Source organism: Chionomys nivalis, chromosome 18 (assembly GCF_950005125.1).
Source record: "Chionomys nivalis chromosome 18, mChiNiv1.1, whole genome shotgun sequence".
Lineage (NCBI taxonomy): Eukaryota > Metazoa > Chordata > Mammalia > Rodentia > Cricetidae > Chionomys > Chionomys nivalis.
This window is the reverse complement of record NC_080103.1, coordinates 23,058,869-23,078,487: the sequence shown is the minus strand read 5'-3', so window position 1 is coordinate 23,078,487 and position 19,619 is coordinate 23,058,869. Positions and strand designations below refer to the sequence as shown.

Here is a 19,619-nt window from a genome sequence, read left to right as displayed (position 1 = left end):
GCCCTCTCCTCACGCTTGTGTGGCAGAGGCTTCACCATCCTAAGCCCTCTCCTCAGCCCTAATCATGCAGAACACTTTCCAATATGTTTACAGTTCCCTTGGACTTGGAACTTCAAAGCTCAGCGGTTTCTCTCAGTCCTTGGTGCTTTGCTTCCCCTGGTAAAAAGGCCAGGCTGTTTCCTGAAGGGATGATGATTCTTTTTTTTTACATGACAGAGAGATCTGTCATGAACACTAACAGCCTGGCAGAGGTTCCCGGCAGCGTTTGAGCACACATCCTACCTGGTTTGCACTGTCATCACGCTGCGTTTCTCTCTCTCCTCTGAACCACTCCAGCCTTCTGTAGTTTATCATTTTAACAGGCCAAACCGGAGCAGAGGCTTCTTCCCGCATTCAGGAATAATGGAAAGAAACAGTAAGCAGAGCAAGGCTAGCAAAGTTCCCTCTCATACATCATCCTAACCTGCTGAGGCGGCTGCCTGGAGGGCTGTTTTGGAACAAACTCCAGAGACCGCCTCCAGGCTAGAGGAGAAACTGCACGGTGGTAATTAGTTCTCGCTTTGCTGGGCTCGGGACAGTGGGGTTGAAATATAATTTTGGCTTCTTGGAGACAGTAGAAAATGTCTTAACTGGGAGTTGAAATTAGAAATGGCTGCTTACAACTTGGGTTGCCTTTCTTTTCCAAGATTCTAGTTTCTTTTAGGTAAGAAGAAAACAAAGGTAGCAGCATCTCCCTGACCTTCGGGTGAAAGCATTCAGAATGTTCTGTACAGTGTAGCGGGTTTATGCCTTCTTTTGGTCCGTGACATTCTGTTCAGTTGGTCGCCTCATCCTCATCTGCATTGCCAGTTCTGAGAAGATGATTCATTGCTTATTTCCTCCACCTAACATTTTAAACTTTAATCAATTAATTGATTTGTGTGTGTGCTCCCACGAGCACGTCAGGGTATGCTTGTGGAAGTCACAGATCAGCATACAGGGGCTGGTGCTCTCCTTCCGCCATGTGGGGCTCAGAGCTGAAATTAGTTGGTCAGGCTTTGTGGCAAGCACCTTTACCAGCTGAACAACTTTGCCAGCCTTAAAACAATTTCTTAAAAATAAATAAATAAATAAATAAATAAATAAATAAACCAGTCCAGAAAAGGTGGCTCATGACTGTAATCTCTTTACTTGGGAAGGACAGGGAAGGAGAGTCAGGAAGTTAAGGTCATCCTGTGCTATAGAGCTGCCTATGCTAATATCATGAACAAAATGGAACAGTTGTTTTCAACTAAGTAAAAAGAATAAATTAAGCCAGATATATTAGCTCCCCTTTTTGTTGCTTTGACAAAAATATCTGACAAGCCAGGCGGTGTGGTGCACACCTCTCTGAGGTAGAGGCCAGCCTGGTCTACAAAGCGAGTTTCAGGACTGCCAGGGCTACACAGATAAACACTGTCTAGAAAAGCAAAACAAAACCTGACAAAAAAGCCAAACAACTCAAGGGGCCAGAGTGATAGTCCAGCAGCTAAGATAGCCACTGCTCTTCCAGGGGACCCGAGTTCGGTTCCCAGTACCCACGCTGAACGTAACTCCAGTCCGCCCTCTCTCAGCCTCAGGTACTGCGTTCACATGTACACCCCACACGTGTACACCCCACACATACCCACAATTAAAAATAAATAAGCAATGACATCGCTGAGAAAATATGTCAGGAAGGGTTGATTTCGTTTGCAGTTCATGGTGAGGAGATCATGGCAGCAGGAAGAAGCTGGTCATCTTGTCTGAAGTCAGAATTTGGGTAGGTAAATGCCTGTGTTCAGCTGGCTTCCCCGTACTTAATGCTGTCCAGGCTCCCATCTGAGGGAATGGTACAGCCCACATTTAGGGTGGATCACCCCACCTCAGTTAACATAATCTACATATCCCTCCCAGGCATTTCCAGAAGCTAACTTCCTCTAGACAGCCCTCTCAGACGTGCCTGAAAACTAACTTCCTCTAATCTCTCGCAGAAGAGCCTCTTGTCTCTTCTCCTGGGTGATTCTGGAGCCTGTCAAGCTGACAGTGTTAGCCATCACATCGGCCTCCTGACCAGCATCCCAGCACTCAGGAGGTGAGACAAAGAGGCTCACCAGACAGCCATGATTTCAAAGCCAGCCTGGACTACATAGCGAATGAGACTCTGTCTCCAACTGCCTTCCAAATAATCAGCCAGTCAAGCAGTCAGTCATGCTGGGCATAGTGGTGCACACAGAATCCAGCGCTTGAGAGACTGAGGCTGAAAGATGAATTTAGGGGCTAGCCTGGACTACATAGCAATACCCTGTCTCAAGCGAATGAACACACACACAAACACACAGGGACAGAGAGAGAGAGAGAGAGAGAGAGAGAGAGAGAGAGAGAGAGAGAGAGAGAGAGAACATGCACAAATCAAATGAGCCTGATTCTTCTTCACAAATTAAAAAAGTTATACATGAGTTATTCGTGAGCATTCCACCATCTGGTGCCCTGATTCATACCTAATGTTTGACTCACTCAAAATATTTGGGAAACAGGACCCCAAGAGTACCCAATAGGTTAGCACAGATGAACCGCGGGGCAACCAACTTGCTCACTAGCTGGTCATAGAGGTGGTTGCCTCTAAGGTGTGCTCCTGCTCATAGCTGCTGGGGTGAACACAATGAGGTAGTTTAGTCCCCCTAAAGTCAAATGAGATCGGGGCATCTAGCTATACCTCGATAGGACGGTGTGCATTTGACTTTCGTGCTATACCTCGATAGGACGGTGTGCATTTGATTCTTGTGCTATACCTCGATAGGACGGTGTGCATTTGACTCTTGTGCTATACCTTGATAGGACAGTGTGCATTTGACTCAGCATTTGCATCTTTCTGCCAACTGTAGACCTTTGACTTCCAGGGTTCTATGTTAAAAGCCCCTCCCCCTCCCCCCCACACATGGACTTCTGATCATGCAGCTCCCTACGGGAAGAGCACACACAGCCCTTCAGACCTTGCTCTGATCTAACTGGAGAGTAATCGTTCTCTGCAGAGGTCTCCAGTTCTGCCTTTTCCCTCTGTAGTGATTGTAAACAAAGCCATGCTCGTGTGATGATGAAATAATAATTTGGGACTTGTTTTTATCCTGTAGGTGCCTGCTGCCCACTGGGGGTCAAATTATATAGGCTGGGCCCTAATGGCATCCGGATCTACTGGCAAGCCTCCAGGGGCTCTGCCAATTATAGCACCGACCTCCATGGGTCCAAAGGCATCTTCACGTGTGTCCCAAGTGCTGGCTTAAGTTTCTGTGATGTTACCGACATCCCCTGTGGGGACGTATACACTGTGATGGTCTCGCCAGTTGCTGAAACAGGACTGAAGCTCACATTCTGTCCAAAGAAAATATACTCAGGTAAATCAAGTTATGACCTTTAATTTACAACCAGCCCAGTGGTACAGCCCTTGACATAGCATGCACAAGGCCCCAGCACCCAAAAGAAAACTCGAAAAGGAAGATTAAAACTAACCCTTGGGCTGGCAAGATGGCTCAGGGGTATTCTTGATGCTTTCTCCTACCGAGAGAAACACCAGGATCCAAAGCAACTGAGAGGAGGAAAGGGGTTTGTTTGGCTTGTAGGTCACAGCCCATCCTCAAGGGAAGTCAGGGCAGGAACTCAAGCCGGAGCAGAGGCAGGAAACATGGAGGAAAGCTACCTACTGACGTGTTCTCAGGCTCAGTTACCTTTCTCAGAGAGCCCAGGCCTGCCTGCCTAGGGATTGTACTGCCTACCATGGACTGGGCCCTTCTACATCAATCATCAAAGATGACAGTTTCCCACAGCCATGTCCACAGGTCAATCTGATGGAGAAAATTCCTCAACTGAGGCTTCTGCTTCCCAGGTGACTTAAACTAAGTCAGGCTGACAATAAAAACTAAGCATTATAGTAGGTTAAGGTGTTTGCCTGGCTGAGTGCAATCCCTCGAGCCCATGTTGTGTGTCTTAGCCAGGGTTTCTATTGCTGTGATTTAACACCACGACCAAAGCAACCTGTAGAGGAAAAGGGTTTATGCACTTGCATTTCTGTCACAGAGGGAAGCTAGGGCAGGAGCTGAAGCTGAGACCATAGAGAGACACCATTTCCTGGTTCGCTCTCCCATGACTTGCTCAGTCAGCTCTCTTACAGAACCCAGCTGAGGGGTGGCACCTCCCACAATGACCTGGACCCTCCCACATCAAATGCCCTGCAGACTTGCCTACAGCCCAGTCTTAGGGAGGCACTTTTCAGCTGAGGTTCCCCTTTCTCAGATGACTTCAGCTTGTGTCAGCTTGACATGAAACTAGCCAGCACATGATAGAGGGAGAGAACTGGCTCCTACCAGTTGCGTGGTTTATATCCGTGAACCCACACTCTCTCACACACAAATAAACCCCCAAAATATTAAAACTTACCTTCAGGTCAGAATTACCTGTGAATTAAGAGGCAGGGCAATCCCTCTTAAGTGTGAATTCTCTACAAGATGCAGGAATTCAGACTTCTTTGGAATTGTGGTGGGGACCCGTGTGCCTCTCCCCCTTCAGAAAAAGGGCCAGATCCTTACTATTTTCATAGTAAAGAGGATTAAAGTGATTGGAGATTTGGGAACAGATTTTTAAACATAGTCTAGAGATGTCATTTGACACCTTGTTATGTTGGACCTTAAAAGACTTGTCCTTCGCTGGACCATGGTGACGCACACTTTTTATCCCAGCACTCGAGAGGCAGGCAGATCTCTGTAAGACTGAGGCCAGCCTGGTCTACAAAGCAAGTTCCAGAACAGCCAGGGCTGTTACACAGAGAGACCTAGTCTCAAAAACAACAGCAGCAGCAGCAGCAGCAGCAACAAAGCAGTTTTGAACTTTTATTTGCACAGATTGAGAATGAGGACAAAGGGAAAGTTTGTGGATCAAAGAAAAGGGAATTTATAAATCCTAAATTAGGGCTAGAAATCTGAGTGGGTAGACAGGCTGTGATCACAAACCAGGGCTGACAGCCAGGCTGTCTCACCAGGGCTGGCAGGAGACATTAGCAATTCTCTTGTTCTGTGTTCCAGCACCCTCTGCTACCTTGCCCAGGGCACAGTTATATATTTTTCATGTACTTCTAAGAGAAGGAAGAGAAAAGCAATAATGAGGCCCTAGAATTTTGCAGGTGAGCCCAGGAAGATGAAAAGATGACTCAGGAGCCTTTCCTGATAAGCAGTCCGCATTTTCTAATTAAATGCAGGTGACGAGAGGTTCACGATGGCTCTCGGTGGCAGAACATGGCCAGCTCTTCCTAAAGGGAAGAGCTCTCCTTAGATGTCATGCTTTGATTTTTATTTATGTTTTAATCTTGCCACTTTCCCCCAAATCTTGTCCATAGCATGTCCTTCTGAGAAAAGACTGGAGTGGATTCGTGGTGTGCAGCTGAGCTCTTTGGAAGACAAGCTCACCACTCAATAACAACATGTCATGTTTGTTGGATACTTCACAAACCTAAGTGTCCTCACGCGTGGTTAGGAGCACACACTCCCTTTCCAGCAGTCCTGAGTTCAATTTCTAGTCCCCACATCAGATGGCTCAACCACCTGTAACTTTAGCTCCTCTGGTATATACACACACGCACACACACACACACGCACACACACGCACACACACACACTCACATTTATGTCTGGTTGAATGCTCAAAATAACCATAAGAAGTAGATTCAGCAGACCTTACTGTTTCTGGTTTATAAGTGAGACTCAATGGCTCCCAAGTCTGTATCTACAATTCTCTGCAAGTCACTAAATTGTATATGTGGACATGGGATAGCAAGCGGAGGATCCTTCCTGAAAGCATACATGGGGGACATAATTTGCCTTACTCCTCATGAGCCCCAAACCAGTTCAGGCCAGATAGATCATCCTTTCCATTCTTCCCGCCCTGATACATTTAGAATATTTTTAGTGGAAAATCTCCAAGTTCGGTTGTTCTTTTTTTTTTTTTTTTTTTGGTTTTTCGAGACAGGGTTTCTCTGTGGCTTTGGAGCCTGTCCTGGAACTAGCTCTGTAGACCAGGCTGGTCTCGAACTCACAGAGATCCGCCTGCCTCTGCCTCCCAAGTGCTGGGATTAAAGGCGTGCGCCACCACCGCCCGGCAGTTCGGTTGTTCTTAAGAGAGGAGAAACCTATCCCACAGTCAGAGAGGGGTGCATATGGAGCTCGGTGCAAATGTGGGCCTGCGGTTGCTAGGTGTGTTGTTTGGAGAGGGATGTGTGGTGTGTGCAGCCTGTGCAGGCAAAGAAGCTAGGCTGCCAAGAGCATCTTCAGAAGAGGGACTGTGGACAGTCTGAACCAAGAAGAGTCCCAAGCGGCCAAACCATTCACTTTGCTTGCCTACCTCGGCATCTCCTTCTCTTATTTGAGTCTTCTCTTCTTTATCTTTGGTCTACTTTCCATTTACTGTTTTGTTTTTTAATCAGCTCTGGAAATTAGACTCAGGGCATTGTCCACGCTAGGCAAACACCACACTGCTGAAGTAGCATTCCCTCAACATCCCCCTCCCCATCCCTGGGCCTTCTCCTAAAACTTTATTTTGAAACAATGGCTCGCTAAATTGCCCATACTGACCTCAGCTGCCTAAGTAGCTTGAATTACAGGCATGTACCACCATGCCCAGTCCTTTTTCCTTTTTTACAAATGTGTGACTTTTCCGTCTGAAATACATCAACAGGGCTGGGAAGATGGCTCCGCGGGTAAAGCACCTGCCACACGATGGTAAGGACCTGAGTTTGGATCCCCAGAGGTTAAGTAAAAGGCCAGGCATGGTAGCGCACAGCTGTAGCCCCAGCGCTTGGCGGTGGTGGGGCTCTAAACAGATCCCTGAAGTTTATCAGCCAGCCTAGCCGAATCAGTGAGCTTCTGGTTCAGGGAGAGAGACACCGTCTCAAAAGCTAACAGTGGAGAGCATCAGAGAAAGACACCCGGATCAGCCTTGGACCTCCATGCACACAAACATTATATATATATCAACGAGTATGTTTTCAATGCTTATGTTTTGTTTTTTACAGTTACTTGTTCTGGAAGTACACTTGGGATGGGTAAGTGATTTTTCTCCTCTGGATAGAGTTGGAGAGAATTTGTGATGCTATGTTTTGGAGCTACTTAGTGAAATCACGATCACAGCTAATGCTATAATTACTAGGAATGCCAAGTGTCTCTTTGAGGCAGTGTCCTGCTTCCCCATAGTCTTTCCCTTAAAAGGGTGCTTCCCTTCACATTGTACAAACCAAGATGGATTCCTTTAGATGTTGAAGTCTTTTTAGTCCCAAGTCCCAGGGAAAAATGCAAATATTTTTCAGAGGGCAGCTGATTATTCCCCTCCCCTCATACATGCTTTAGAAGAGGATTCCAGCCTTGCTGCACATTCAGATTCCTTGGCACCCTTACGTTTTACTGATGCTGGGGCTCTGGCCCAGAAGGTCTGCCATCATTGTCCTAAGGTGAAGGCTGGGCGGCAGGATCTGTGAAAGCCCCTCTGATGAGTTTAGAGGAGTGGAGGGCCGAGAACTGCTGCCGTAAGCACAGCTTCTCCATGCTGTGTGTACAGCTCCCAGTGGCCCCTCAAAGGCACCTTGCGACTTGGCAGGGACAGAGGCCTCACACTGTTATAATGGGGTGAGCACTGGGCACGCTTTGGACAGAGCAGTGGTGAGAGACTCAGTCCCTCCCCCTCTCTTAAGTCATTTGCTGGCCTCTCCAGGATGGTGGGAATCATGCCTATGAAGACCTTCCAGACTTCCTCTCTCTCTTCCGTGAAGACAGGACTGGTTACCCCAGGATCCTGGCTGGCAAGGACCCTCTGACCTGCTAAAATGAGTCCTGGGATTCTGTTTGCTTAAGACTTTTGGTCTTTTGTGATCCTTGGATTATCCTAAATCTTATCAGTCCCATGAATTAACTTATTTTTTGGGGGAGTGGGGCCTCACTATGTAGCCTCATCTAGGCTGAAACTCACTATGTAGACCAGGCTGGCCTTAAATTCACAGAGCTCTGCCTGCCTCTGCCTCCCAAGTGCTGGGCTTAGAGGTTTACAGCACAATGCTGGGCTGAACTGACTTTCTAAGAAGCAGCTTTGGGTTCAAAACCTGATGCTTTTATTTGCACTTAGTTGAATTAGTTATAGTCCCTACGCCTAGTTTTCCTCATCTGAAAACTGAAGTAATAGTCACTTCATAAAACATAGTAAGTGTTAAATGAAATGTGATTAATTGGACACAGTGAAAGACCTGTAGTAATAGTAACTGGTAGTTATCAGTTCAGGGATCAATTTCATCTCATAACTCTCTATGATCTAGATAGTAACATTTGGATGTGCCACTTGTAACGTAATTCCATTTTTAACCTTAGAGCTCATGACACTTTAACACGCTGGCTTTCAAAGTGTGAATCTAACAGCACCAGTGTTTCCTAGTAAGCTTTTAGAAATGGTGGCACACACCTTTAATTCCAGGACTCGGGAGGCAGAGGTAGGCAGATCTCTGTGAGTTCTGGTGTACAGAGGGAGTTCCGGGACAGCCAAGGTTACACAGATCAACTCTGTTGTGAATAAAACAACAACAACAACATCAAAACAAAAGAAAGAAGCTGCCTCTGGGATTGGCCCATGGCCTAGTAACTGGGAAATTCTGAGGCTGAGCCCAGCAACTTTGTTTCAACAAGCCCACGAGGATGAAGAAGCAGTCTCGGTCTGAAGACCAGGGCTGTAACTCAGGAGAGCCTTGTGGTTGGAAACTTGATGCCTGGTTGGAGGAGAGAGCGACAGGTGGATGTCTGTGCACTCTCTGTCACCTGCCCAGCCTGGGGAGCTTTGGGGACTTTCCTCCCCAGGACGTCCTTAGCAGTTGAAGGTTTATGTTCCCCTTCTGTAAATGCCTGAATGACTGACAAGTGGTGGCGCTTGCTGGGGGACATAGCCAGTTGGCCTCGGGGTGAAAGGAACGCTCCTCATCCAGTCAGTAGTGAGAGCTCAGAGACACTTGGAGGATTCATTTTGTGAGGCAGGCATTTAGTCACGCTAGTCAGTCAGAAACCCCTGGTTCACTTGGAACAGTTTGGCAGCTCACTTTCCTCCTCGCTGGCTGTGGTGTGTCACAGAGATAGCCATCTGACCATCAGCACTGAGAAACTCTCAGCATTGAAGCCGATGTTTGCACGGGTAATGGATCTTAAGTGTGTTCTCTCCCTTGCCCCTTCAGTGATTTACAGAGGGAAGAGGAACGACACCGTGAGCCCCCGGTAGAAGCAGACACTCCAGGAGGTGAGTAGTGAGAGGTAACTCTGGAGGAGTCCACAGCAAGATTTTTTTCCTCCGTTTTAAAGATTCTCCTCATTCCTCTTGCAGAGTTAAGGAGCAGCGACGGAAACAAGCTCTTAGAACACAGAACGCCCGTAGGATAGGAAAACCTCCATCGGCCTTCAAGGGAGTAATTCATACTGTGTATCGACAGGGCAAGGTCAAGTGTGTCATCAGCTGCAGAGAAGTTCCAGATGAACTGTGTGAGGAGCGGTGAGGGCTCTACAGAGGAATGATCCAGAAAGTCCCCTGGAAGGCTGCCAGAGTGAGTCAGCTTGGAATCAGAACCTGCAAGTGTAAAAGCGTAAAAGCTCTGCTTAGCAGGAATTTGTTGAGAGACTTCACATCCAGACACACCACAGAATGTTGCCGGTTCCAACCAGCTCAGGCTGGCATCGGATCCTCAGTCCTTTTGCAGCAGCCTCCCAGAGTTCTAGAACTACATACAGACCTGTACTGTTTTGCCCAGCGCTCCATTACAGACTTTAACAAGCCCTGTTCACGAGTGTCTCAGCAGTTTGCCATACAGCAACTTCTCCCTAGGGAGCATGGACGTGGACCCCCACAGCAGTCAGGACCCCCTCAGGAGGACAGCGTCCACCCTGAGACAGGCCTCAGTTGGGACTTTTTAGCTGGAGTCGCACAGCAGCAGTTGCTAGAGCAACGCGGGGTAACAAACGCCCTAGGCAAGGCACAAGTTCCTGGGGAAGCTGAGCTGCCTGCTGATTTCATCGAGTCAGAGCGGCACGTGAGCAGCCATCTGCCAGAGCCTCGGGAAAGCAGAACTGTAGGCCCGTGACTGAAAAGATCGCCATCAGGAGGGAGCGAAGACGTCAGGTGGAGCGGTGGCCAAGGGCAGAGTCTCAGACCATGGTAGACTGGCACACACAGCTTCTCCGGGGCTCAGCGATCTTGTCGCCTGTTCTCTGCACTCCCCTCACCTTGTAATGGCTTCTTTCCGGGTCTGGGCAGGAAAAACAGCGCTAGGTAACATAAATCTGTTGCATCTGGAACAGTGTGTGTCTGTCTAACGCCAGAACGCTAATTTTAGAGTAGTGTGAATAAGATTTGTGTCACGTGAGCGCACGCGGCTGTGGCGCTTACTCCTCAGAGGAGTGGCTGGAGGGTCCAAAGAAATGGCTCAGTGGTTAAGAGAACAGGCTGCCCTTGTAGAGGACCTGGGTTCCACTCCCAGTCCTCACTCCTGGTAGCTCACAGCTGTCTCTCACTGTTGGTCAGCGGTGGTCGTGGTCCATACCCTCCACTGGTCTCTGAGAGTGCTGGGCTCGTAAGTGAGGCTCAGACACACATGCAGGAAAAATACCCACACTTATAAAATAAATTAAAAAAAAATTTAAAAGCATGACTCTGGAGTCAAGAATGTATATGCTTGGAAGCAACTCTAAAAGTCTACCCAAAAAACTGGAGCATGGAGTTAGGCACCAGGTGGGCAAGGAGGAAGGAGCAAGTTCCCTTCCTATATCTCCTTTACAAGGAAACCAATCAAAGTCCAACAGAGAGGATGATATTTGTAAGACCGACCAGAAAGCCAAATATGAGTGCACATGCTGGTAATCTCAACACTTAGCAATCTGAGGCAGGAGGATCATGAGTTCAAGGTCAGCTTGGCACACATACAGAAATATGTCGATAAATCAGATGCAAGACGTGTCGCTGATAAAGAGATCTTTATAATAGATATCCAATCTTTAAAAGATTTATTTTTATTTTATGTGTATGAATGTTTTGCCTGGATGTATGTGTATCACGTGTATGCCTGTGGAGGCCAGAAGATGGCATCAGATCCCTTGGAACTGGAGTGGTGGTCGTGAGCTGCCATACGAGTACTGGGAACTGAACCCAGGTCCTCTACAAGAACAACAAGTGCTGTTCACCAAGAGCTGTCTCTCTAGCCCATTATTATTATTATTATTATTATTATTTTATAATTTCACACACGTATACTTTTCCCAACCATCCCTGTCCACTCTCCCCACTTCTCCACAAAATCTTTATCGTGTTCATGTCTGTCTGTTTTGTTTAGTGACCCACCAAGATTTGCCAGTGCCGCCTGCATGACTCTGGGTTGGGTGTTATTTGTCTGGGTGTGGTGGGCTCAGCAGACGATACACAACTAAAAACAGTACCCTCCTCTCGTAGGATCTACTGATAGCCAACGCTCCAGAGGTGAAGGTGGGGCCCCAGGAGCCCCTAGATAAAGAGAAGCCAGTCCTAAAGGTGGAGTTTAAGGTTTCAAGTGCACAGATGGAAGAGCTGAGTTTTGTTCACTTAAAAAAAAAATGCTTTTGCCAGCCAAGATAGTGCACACCTGTAAGGCTAGCACTCAGGAAGCAGAGGTAAGTGGATCTCTGTGAGGTCAAGGCTAGCCTGGTCTACATAGGGGGTTCCAGGCCAGCAAGAGCTAGATAGTTAGACCCTGTCTCAAAAATCAAAAATCATTTTTAACTGGGCATGGTGGTGTACACTTTTTATCCTGGCTCTTAGGAGGCAGAGACAGGTGGATTTCTGTTAGAACCAGGACAGTCAGGGTTACAAAGAGACTTCCAGGACAGCCTTGACTACATAGTGAGTTCCAGGACAGCCAGAACTGTGTAGCAACACCTATGACAAAACAAAAACAAAAATTTATTCACGTATTTTAATTAATTAGTTTTTGTTAAGGAACAACATAAGCATCATTATGAAAACGTTACATGTATATTAGACTTAGCTCACGTTCAGCCCCCATTGTCCTCCCTTGTTCCATTCCACATGTCTCCTTTCTCCTTTTTGAATACCAGTGCTGCAGCAGCAATCATAGAGTCCCAGCTGTCACTCTAGAGACTTGAATTAATTAGGTATGGGATCAGGCCCCAAAATAGTTGTTGGGTTTGTCTGTCTCATGCTCACCAAGCACTTCTGTCGTGTCAGAGTTTGGGAGACTTTCTGTTCTTGCCTAGGTGAGTTTCTTGAAGTCAGATTTCAGTGATTGGACACAACCCATGGAGACCCGTGCCTGTGAGGAAACACGCGTGAGACCCGCAGTGTTCAGAGGAGGTCCGTGTCCTGGTGGGTAAGCCTATTCTGGACTGTGGGGCTAGCACCCATGTGAGACTATGTGGTACACTCAGTTGACAACAATGTACCCTTCAGAATGGCACCTCCGCATCAGGTCTGTGGCTGACTGGAAGAGAAACTGATAAACCTGATGGAAGGGCAGGATCTCTGTCTTCCAAGATCAGCGCAAGAAAACGGCCACATCCACTGAGTTATGTGTCTGAGGCTAAGATGCACTGGCCAGAATTCCACAAAAGGCAATGTGGTCCACACTGGACGGGGGCCAACTGAGTGTTTACCTAATTTACTTAGTCTGTATGATGCACAGACCACACACCGCTAAGAGCTTTCTGCATATTCATTTCGCTTCCACAAGGACCCCACAAGCTAAATAAGAACCTCGTCCTCTTTCCACAGATAGAGAAAAGAGGCCCAGAAAAGACAAGACACTCATCCGTGTTCACACAGTTCACTGGTGCAGACACCTCCAGGGGTCACATCAGGAGTGCAGGTGCTTACATCTGCACATCAATATTTTATTTGTGCAAAGTCTTTCACCCGATTATTATGATAACTTCATCATTTGCTGGAGAGAAAGACCAGCACCGGATAAAGGGAAATGGGCTCAAACCTGCTCTAACTCCACTGCCTGAAACTCAAGCTATTTTATCCGTTCAACGGCTTTATGGCCTATGAGCTTTTCATCTCTGGCCAGTGTCGGTGAGTTTTGCCTTCATTCGGCTGTGTCATATTTGAGAAATACAAACACACTTTTTGATCTGTGTAAGAGAGCCAACTAGAGGAGACCTGGAGAAACGGCTCAGGGAGATTATGCAAAACCAGGGAACGTGGGAGGACAGCCGATAGGATGCAAGAGAAGAGGCGGTTATGATCTTGAAGCTAGACAGTCCTAGCTCATCCGGAGATGTTTTGTTTTGTTTTATTTTATTTTTCGAGACAGTGTTTCTCTGTGTAGCTGGGAGCCTGTCCTGGAACTAACTCTTGTAGACCAGACTGACCGGGAATCTGCAGGCCTGCCTCTCCCTCCCGAGTACCAGGATTAATGGTGTGCGCCACCACTGCTCGGCTTCATCCAGAGATCTTTTTTTTTTTAATTTTTTAATTATTTTATTTTTATTTTTTTCATCCAGAGATCTTACATGATGTGCTTACCCTTCTTCAGCCTCACTTCTCTCACTTGTAAACCAGTAGTAAAGATTTTAATTTTGCTGGGGTTTGTAAGGTTTTAGATGTGTATTCATGAGCTGAGGAGATAGCTCAGTTGGTAAAGTATTTGTGAGTGAACATAGGACCTGAGTTTGGATCAAAAGCTGGGCAAAAGTCGGCTATGGTGGTATGTGCCTGTAATCCCAGTCCTGAGAGGCAGAAACAGGAGGATCACTGAGACTTGCTCACCAGCCTGGCTGTTCCAAATAGGTGAGCTACAGGCTTGAAGGGACTCAGCCCACTCGAGCGTGTGGCTCTGGCAGGCCTTGCCCTTCTCCCCCAATTCTCTTTACCTTGCTAAAAAACCATTAGATTACATCCCTGAAGCTAGGCCCCCAAATCTATTCCTGTTTTGGGCCAATGCCTCCTTCTGAAGTTGACTACCAAGGTCCAGCTATCAAATTATTGAGACGCAGCAATCAAAAGCTCCCCTTGGCTGACCTAATTAACACGCCCAATTCAAACTGAATACCTCATTCTAACACAGAGTTTGCCCTTGTACCTTCATAAACTGCGGTGTTCCTGCCAAGTCTGTCTCCACTCTATCCAGAGGCAGTCCTTTGTCCCTCGGGACAAATACCCCTGCTCCCTTTCCTGTGTTCCCTTCCCCTTCTCCCTCTTCTTCTGTCTTCTTCTGTCTTCATTCCTTATCCCTGTCCTCTGTCTCTCTGGGGCAAATAAACCTTCATGCTGAGAACTTGGTCTTGGGGATCCTGAGCCAATACTTTCCATTCAAGGTTTAGCGAGATCCTACCTCAAAAATCAAAGGCAGAGAAGTAACTGAGGAAGGCACCTGACATTGTTCTCTGGCTTCTGCACACATATGCTCCCCCACACACAAAGATAATGTATCACACACAGGTACAATGCAACTGGTTTGAGTCCGCACTGCTAGTAAGAATCAGAGCTAGCAGCCTAGAAACCGCAGTCCCAGAGAACTTAGACAACAATGAGGACACTAAGAAAGACTTACATAGATAATAATCTACATGGGAAGTAGAAAGTATAAAAAGACAAGATCTCCTGAGTAAATTGGGAGCATGGGGACCTTGGGGGAGGGTTGAAGGGGGGAGGGGAGAGGCAGGGAGGGGAGCAGAGAAAAATGTAGAGCTCAGTAAATATCATGGAAAGAAAAAAGAATCAGAGCTAGAATTTGCACATTGTGAATTTGTGTATGTGTGCACCAGGGACTCTGCACTGTCCCTGGGCCTTGAGGGACACATGTCATAACCACAGCTCCTGTGACAGTATTTCCAGCTCTGAAGGGCATTTTGTGTCACTTCCTGACACCTAGGCTTTTGAAGGGTCCCACATGGAGATATCTCACTGCCCCACTTCCTCTGCTTGACCCCTACCCAGGGTAAGCAGCCCCAGAGAGACCTGCTCAATGAGGGTGTTTCTTAGGGTTGGGCTCCACCCTACTATACCTGCTAAGCAGCACTTGATTTAAATTTGAGAAGGGAGTGGGAAAGATGGTGCATATATTAAAAACTGTGAGCGACCAAATCCAATAAGAGGAGGCTTAAGGCTCCAGCTTCCATTGCCACAAAAACCTCAAATGGCCCGTCCACTCTGTGTTCTGGGTAGCGCAGGCTGATCCTTTCCCCCGTGCAGCACTTGCCGTGAAACCTTGGTCACGCGCAGCATCAAGTCAGCCTTCTCCTTTCTGTGGACGCTTGAGGATAAAGGAGACAATCCACTCTGTCTGATATGTGGTGCACACTAAGTACTCAGTCCAATTTAGACATTATTAGGAATAGCACTTACTAAACATTTCACTGTGTGACCAGTGTGAATCTTTGAAACTATGGGCTCTTTGCAAACTCCTGTAGGAATGCTTATGTCTGCCAGTGTAAAAATGGTTGCCAGGGCGCTCAGTAACTGAGCTGATTAAGTGCTTTGCTTTCCGATCCCGAGACTGGTCCTCAAGTAGGCTGCTGCCTAAGTTATCTTGGTATGAGCTCAAGTCAGTTCCTGTTCATCAGTTTTTGACAATAATTTTAGGTCTTAAAAACATCGATAATCTCCATGCATTTTTTTGCACAAACTTGTTAAGTAACAGACGATTGTTTTCTTGGTGATTTTCTTTCTGTTCCTAAGGCATTCACTTTTTTAGGGCAGTGTCGGGACGATGATCTCTGCTCTTGGTTGTGTTAATCCCACTGGTTGAGAATAAGATCACTACCACAATTTAAAGCCAAATTTGAGGCAAGCTTTAATTAAATACTGGCCAGGTTGATGGACTCTCTGGCTAGGTCCATCTCTGGGTTTCCAGAAAATGGCTCCTAGTCATGGTTTGCAGGGCTTAAAAAGGCAAACCCCACAATTCACCACATTTCTCATCGGGTCCAATCAGGAGAAAGCTTACATCCTGCCTATGTATCTCCCGCCTACACATGACCAAGCACATCCATTGTAGTTGGACCAAACTCTTTTAGGGAAATGAAAACACGTGGGGCTTGTTATTGCCCCATAAACAAAAGCCTCCAGCATTTCAGGAAGTATCTGTCCTTGGGAAAGGGGCATATGGGTCAGAGACATTTTTATTTCATGGATCTCTTAGGCACAGCAATTAGAACGTTAGCTCTCGTGGTTAGCCTGAGCTGGGTATGTAGCCAAGGTTGACCTTGGCCTCCTCATCTCCCAGCTTCCATCTTCCAGGTACTAAGATTGCAGATTTGGGTCACCATATCTGGTTTTAAAGCATTCAATGTTCCAAACCTCTTTTGATGACTACAGGAGGCTGAGGAGCTGCCTCACTCCATTTTGAAAACAGGAGCCATTTTGTCGTATTGTTAAACAAGTTTCCATTTACTCTAAGAGCTGAATTTCTGTTTCCTGGAACCTGACCCAAGACCTTGCCTTGTTTTTGAGAACACCCTAACCGTTGTAACTAGTGACCACATGGTGATGGCTGTTTCTTGTGTTTGAGATTTTCTGTACATCCTAACTGCCCTATTGCCTACAAACCTGCTGTGCAACTACTTGTGATTTTACTCCTTAAAAGGGCCCTGAGAAACGTACACTCCACACTTCTCTCTCTAACCCGGCTTAGGAAACAATTGCCGGCCAACTTTCTGGTACACCCAAATAAAACAAAGTTTACTTCCAATATGGCTCAAAAATTATGCTAGTGGGCCTATTCTCACCCAGAGAATGACCGTTTTCTGGAAGCCCCAGTGAGATAAGGCCACCCACCCAAATTATTTTTTTCTTTCTTTCTTTCTTTTTTTTTTTTGGTTTTTTTTTGTTTTTGTTTTTGTTTTTGTTTTTGAGACAGGGTTTCTCTGTGTAATAGCTCTGGATGTCCTGGAACTAGCTCTGTAGACCAGGCTGGCCTTGAACTCATGAAGATCCACCTGCCTCTGCCTCCCTAGTGCTGGGATTAAAAGCGTGCGCCACCACGGCCCAGCTCCCACCCAAATTCTAAAGTCAGACTTTCACTCCAGGACCCCAGAGTTGAGGGGCCACCTCAGGAGGTGTACACCTTGAGAAGTTCCAAGGCTCCAAGGCATGCTTTTGGTTTCTAGGACTACCAGAGTGAACTACCATGCTGAGTAAAGCAGCAAGCATCAACGGAGGTCTCCCTTGATAAGACATAGTAATTTTCTGTGACATTTGGCTCTGCTAAGATCCAGATCTAGAATGAGGAGGGTATGGCAAGGCCCAGTACTCTTCCATCCAGAACAAAAAGCAGGACATCACGCTGACCACCTGAGGTTCTTGGTCTGGTTTTGTGTCTTGTTTGTCTTGTGTTTGTACGACTTATCTTCGGCCTCATTTTACTGTCTCAGTCTTTTTTTTTTTTTTTCTGTCTCAGTCTTATGTTCTTTCTCTATCCTGTGTTAATTGATTTATCTTAGACTTGGAGTAACTGAACAGATGGACAGTCTGGGTAATAACTAGCAAGTCCAAAATCCCCCTAGCCTGTGTTCTAAAGAATTATAGCAAACTTTATCCCCCCCCAGAGTCAAGGGAGATTATGATTATCCCATCACTATGAACTACCTCCCAACATCCTGTGAAACTGAATGACCCACATTCAAAGTTAACTGGCCCCTTGATGGCACTTTGATTCTCAGATAGCCTAGGAGGTAGTGAATGTTTCCCTTAGTAAACCCAGCCACCCAAATTATATTGAATACATCTTGCCCTGGCCCTAAGCAGAAATTTGGGCCCCACATTGGGTGCCATTTATATTTGGAATTTTCTTTGATCCACCAAAGAAATATCTACTCCTTCAAAATCCAATCCATTCTCTGGAAGGGGAATGGAAAATGTTGTTGGTTCAGGAAATTCCTACAGTTTGGGCAGAGGACAGTCCTCCTGGCTTGGTCAAACATGTGCTGCTTCTTATAGTGCAACTAACACCTGAAGCTATTCCCTTTTGAGTCAGGCGATACCCCATCAGTTCAGAAGCCAGTGAAGGGGATTAAGGTTTGCACCGGGTGCCTTCTTGAGATAGGCATACTTACTCCTTGCCATTCAGTCTAGAATACCCCTACTTTCATGTCCAAAAGCTTGGAACTAAAGACTACATGAGTATAAGACTTAAGGGAAGTGAAAAAATGGGTAGAAATCATTTGCCTGACTATTACAAATCCCCATAGTTTGCCCAATCTATTACAACCAGAGGATAACATTTACACTGTATCGGACTTAAAAGATGCATTCTTCTTCATCCCCCTGTCAAAATTAAGTCAGCCCATCTTCACATTTGAACTGGTCGTCCCTAAACTCAAGATATTGGGGCAGATAATCTGGACCAGACTGCCTCAAGGATCCAAAACCTCTCTCACCTCCTTTGATGAAGCATTCAACCAGGAATTAAGTCTCTTTTGTATTAAGTACCCTGAGGTAACTTTGTTTCAATATGGGACTGATTTACTATTGACTGTTAGAGATGAGAAGGACTATTTGAGAGCCACCCAAGGCCTTTTGGAAACTCTAGCCCAATTAGGCTGTAGAGTTTCTAAAAAGTAAGTCCAAAGTTGCTCATTCCAGGTTACCTACTTGGGATATGAACTGAGAGAAAGGAAAAGACTCCATTTCCCCGGGCCGTATAGAGGCCATAATGCAAATCCCAGCTCCAACCACCAAAAAACATTAGGGAGTTTCTGGGAGCTGTTGGATATTGCTGTCTTTGGATACCTGGGTTTGCTAAAATTGCCAAACCCCTGTACTTTGCCAGGGATAACACCCCTTTGGGGGTGGACTGAGAAACATGAACAGGCCTTTAATAAACTTGTACAGGCTCCTGATTTAACTCTTCCTGATGTCTCCAAGCCCTTTCATCTTTACACCCATGAAAGAAAGGGTACTGATTAGATCCTGGGTCTAAAAGGATAATAGCTTACATCTCAAAGAGACCGGATCCTGCAGCCTCTGGATGCCTCCCTTGTTTAAGAGCCATGGCAGCCACTGTGATTCTTGTAAGAGAAGCTGACAAGTTCACTTGTTTCTAAATATAACAGCCCCACATGCCATGGAAGTCCTGCGGGAGATGCCACCAATCTGTGGGTTTCTAATGCCTGTCTGACTCCGTACCAAACCCTTCTTTTAGATAAGGACAGATTGATTTTTGATTAATCCTTGTCCATCAATCTTGCCACCCTGCTGCTGGACCACAGACGACTCTGAGGAGGCCATCTGTGACTCACTAGAGATGCTAGACTCATCCAAGGTTTGCATCCCAACCTGACAGATGTTCTTCTTATCACCAGAGATGTAATCTCTACATGGATAGCAGCAGCTTCATTCAAGAAGGAAACAGGTATTTGGGAATGGCGGTGGTGACAGGTCAGAAGGAGGTCATTTGGGTACAAACCTTGTGCAGGGGCACATCTGCCCAGAGAACAGAAATAATTTCTCGGACACAGGCTTTGAGGTGGGCTGAAGCGGGATGGAGAGATGATTCAGAGGTTAAGAGCACTGGCTGCTGTTCCAGAGGTCCTGAGTTCAATATCCAGCAACCACACGATGGCTCACATCTATCTATG

The 19,619-nt window shown here is 46.5% G+C and overlaps 1 protein-coding gene across 2 annotated transcripts in view; it reads left to right on the top strand.

Moving 5' to 3' along the window:
- Fndc7 (fibronectin type III domain containing 7) overlaps positions 1–9,282 on the top strand; it is a 34,627-nt gene extending 25,345 nt beyond the window's left edge. For both annotated transcript variants that reach the window (XM_057794127.1, XM_057794126.1), the window contains 3 exons: positions 3,129–3,389; positions 7,052–7,081; positions 9,239–9,282. In XM_057794127.1, coding sequence (XP_057650110.1) covers positions 3,129–3,389; positions 7,052–7,081; positions 9,239–9,282 — 335 coding nt within the window. The remainder of the gene's footprint in view (positions 1–3,128; positions 3,390–7,051; positions 7,082–9,238) is intronic.
- The last annotated feature ends 10,337 nt before the right edge of the window (positions 9,283–19,619 follow it).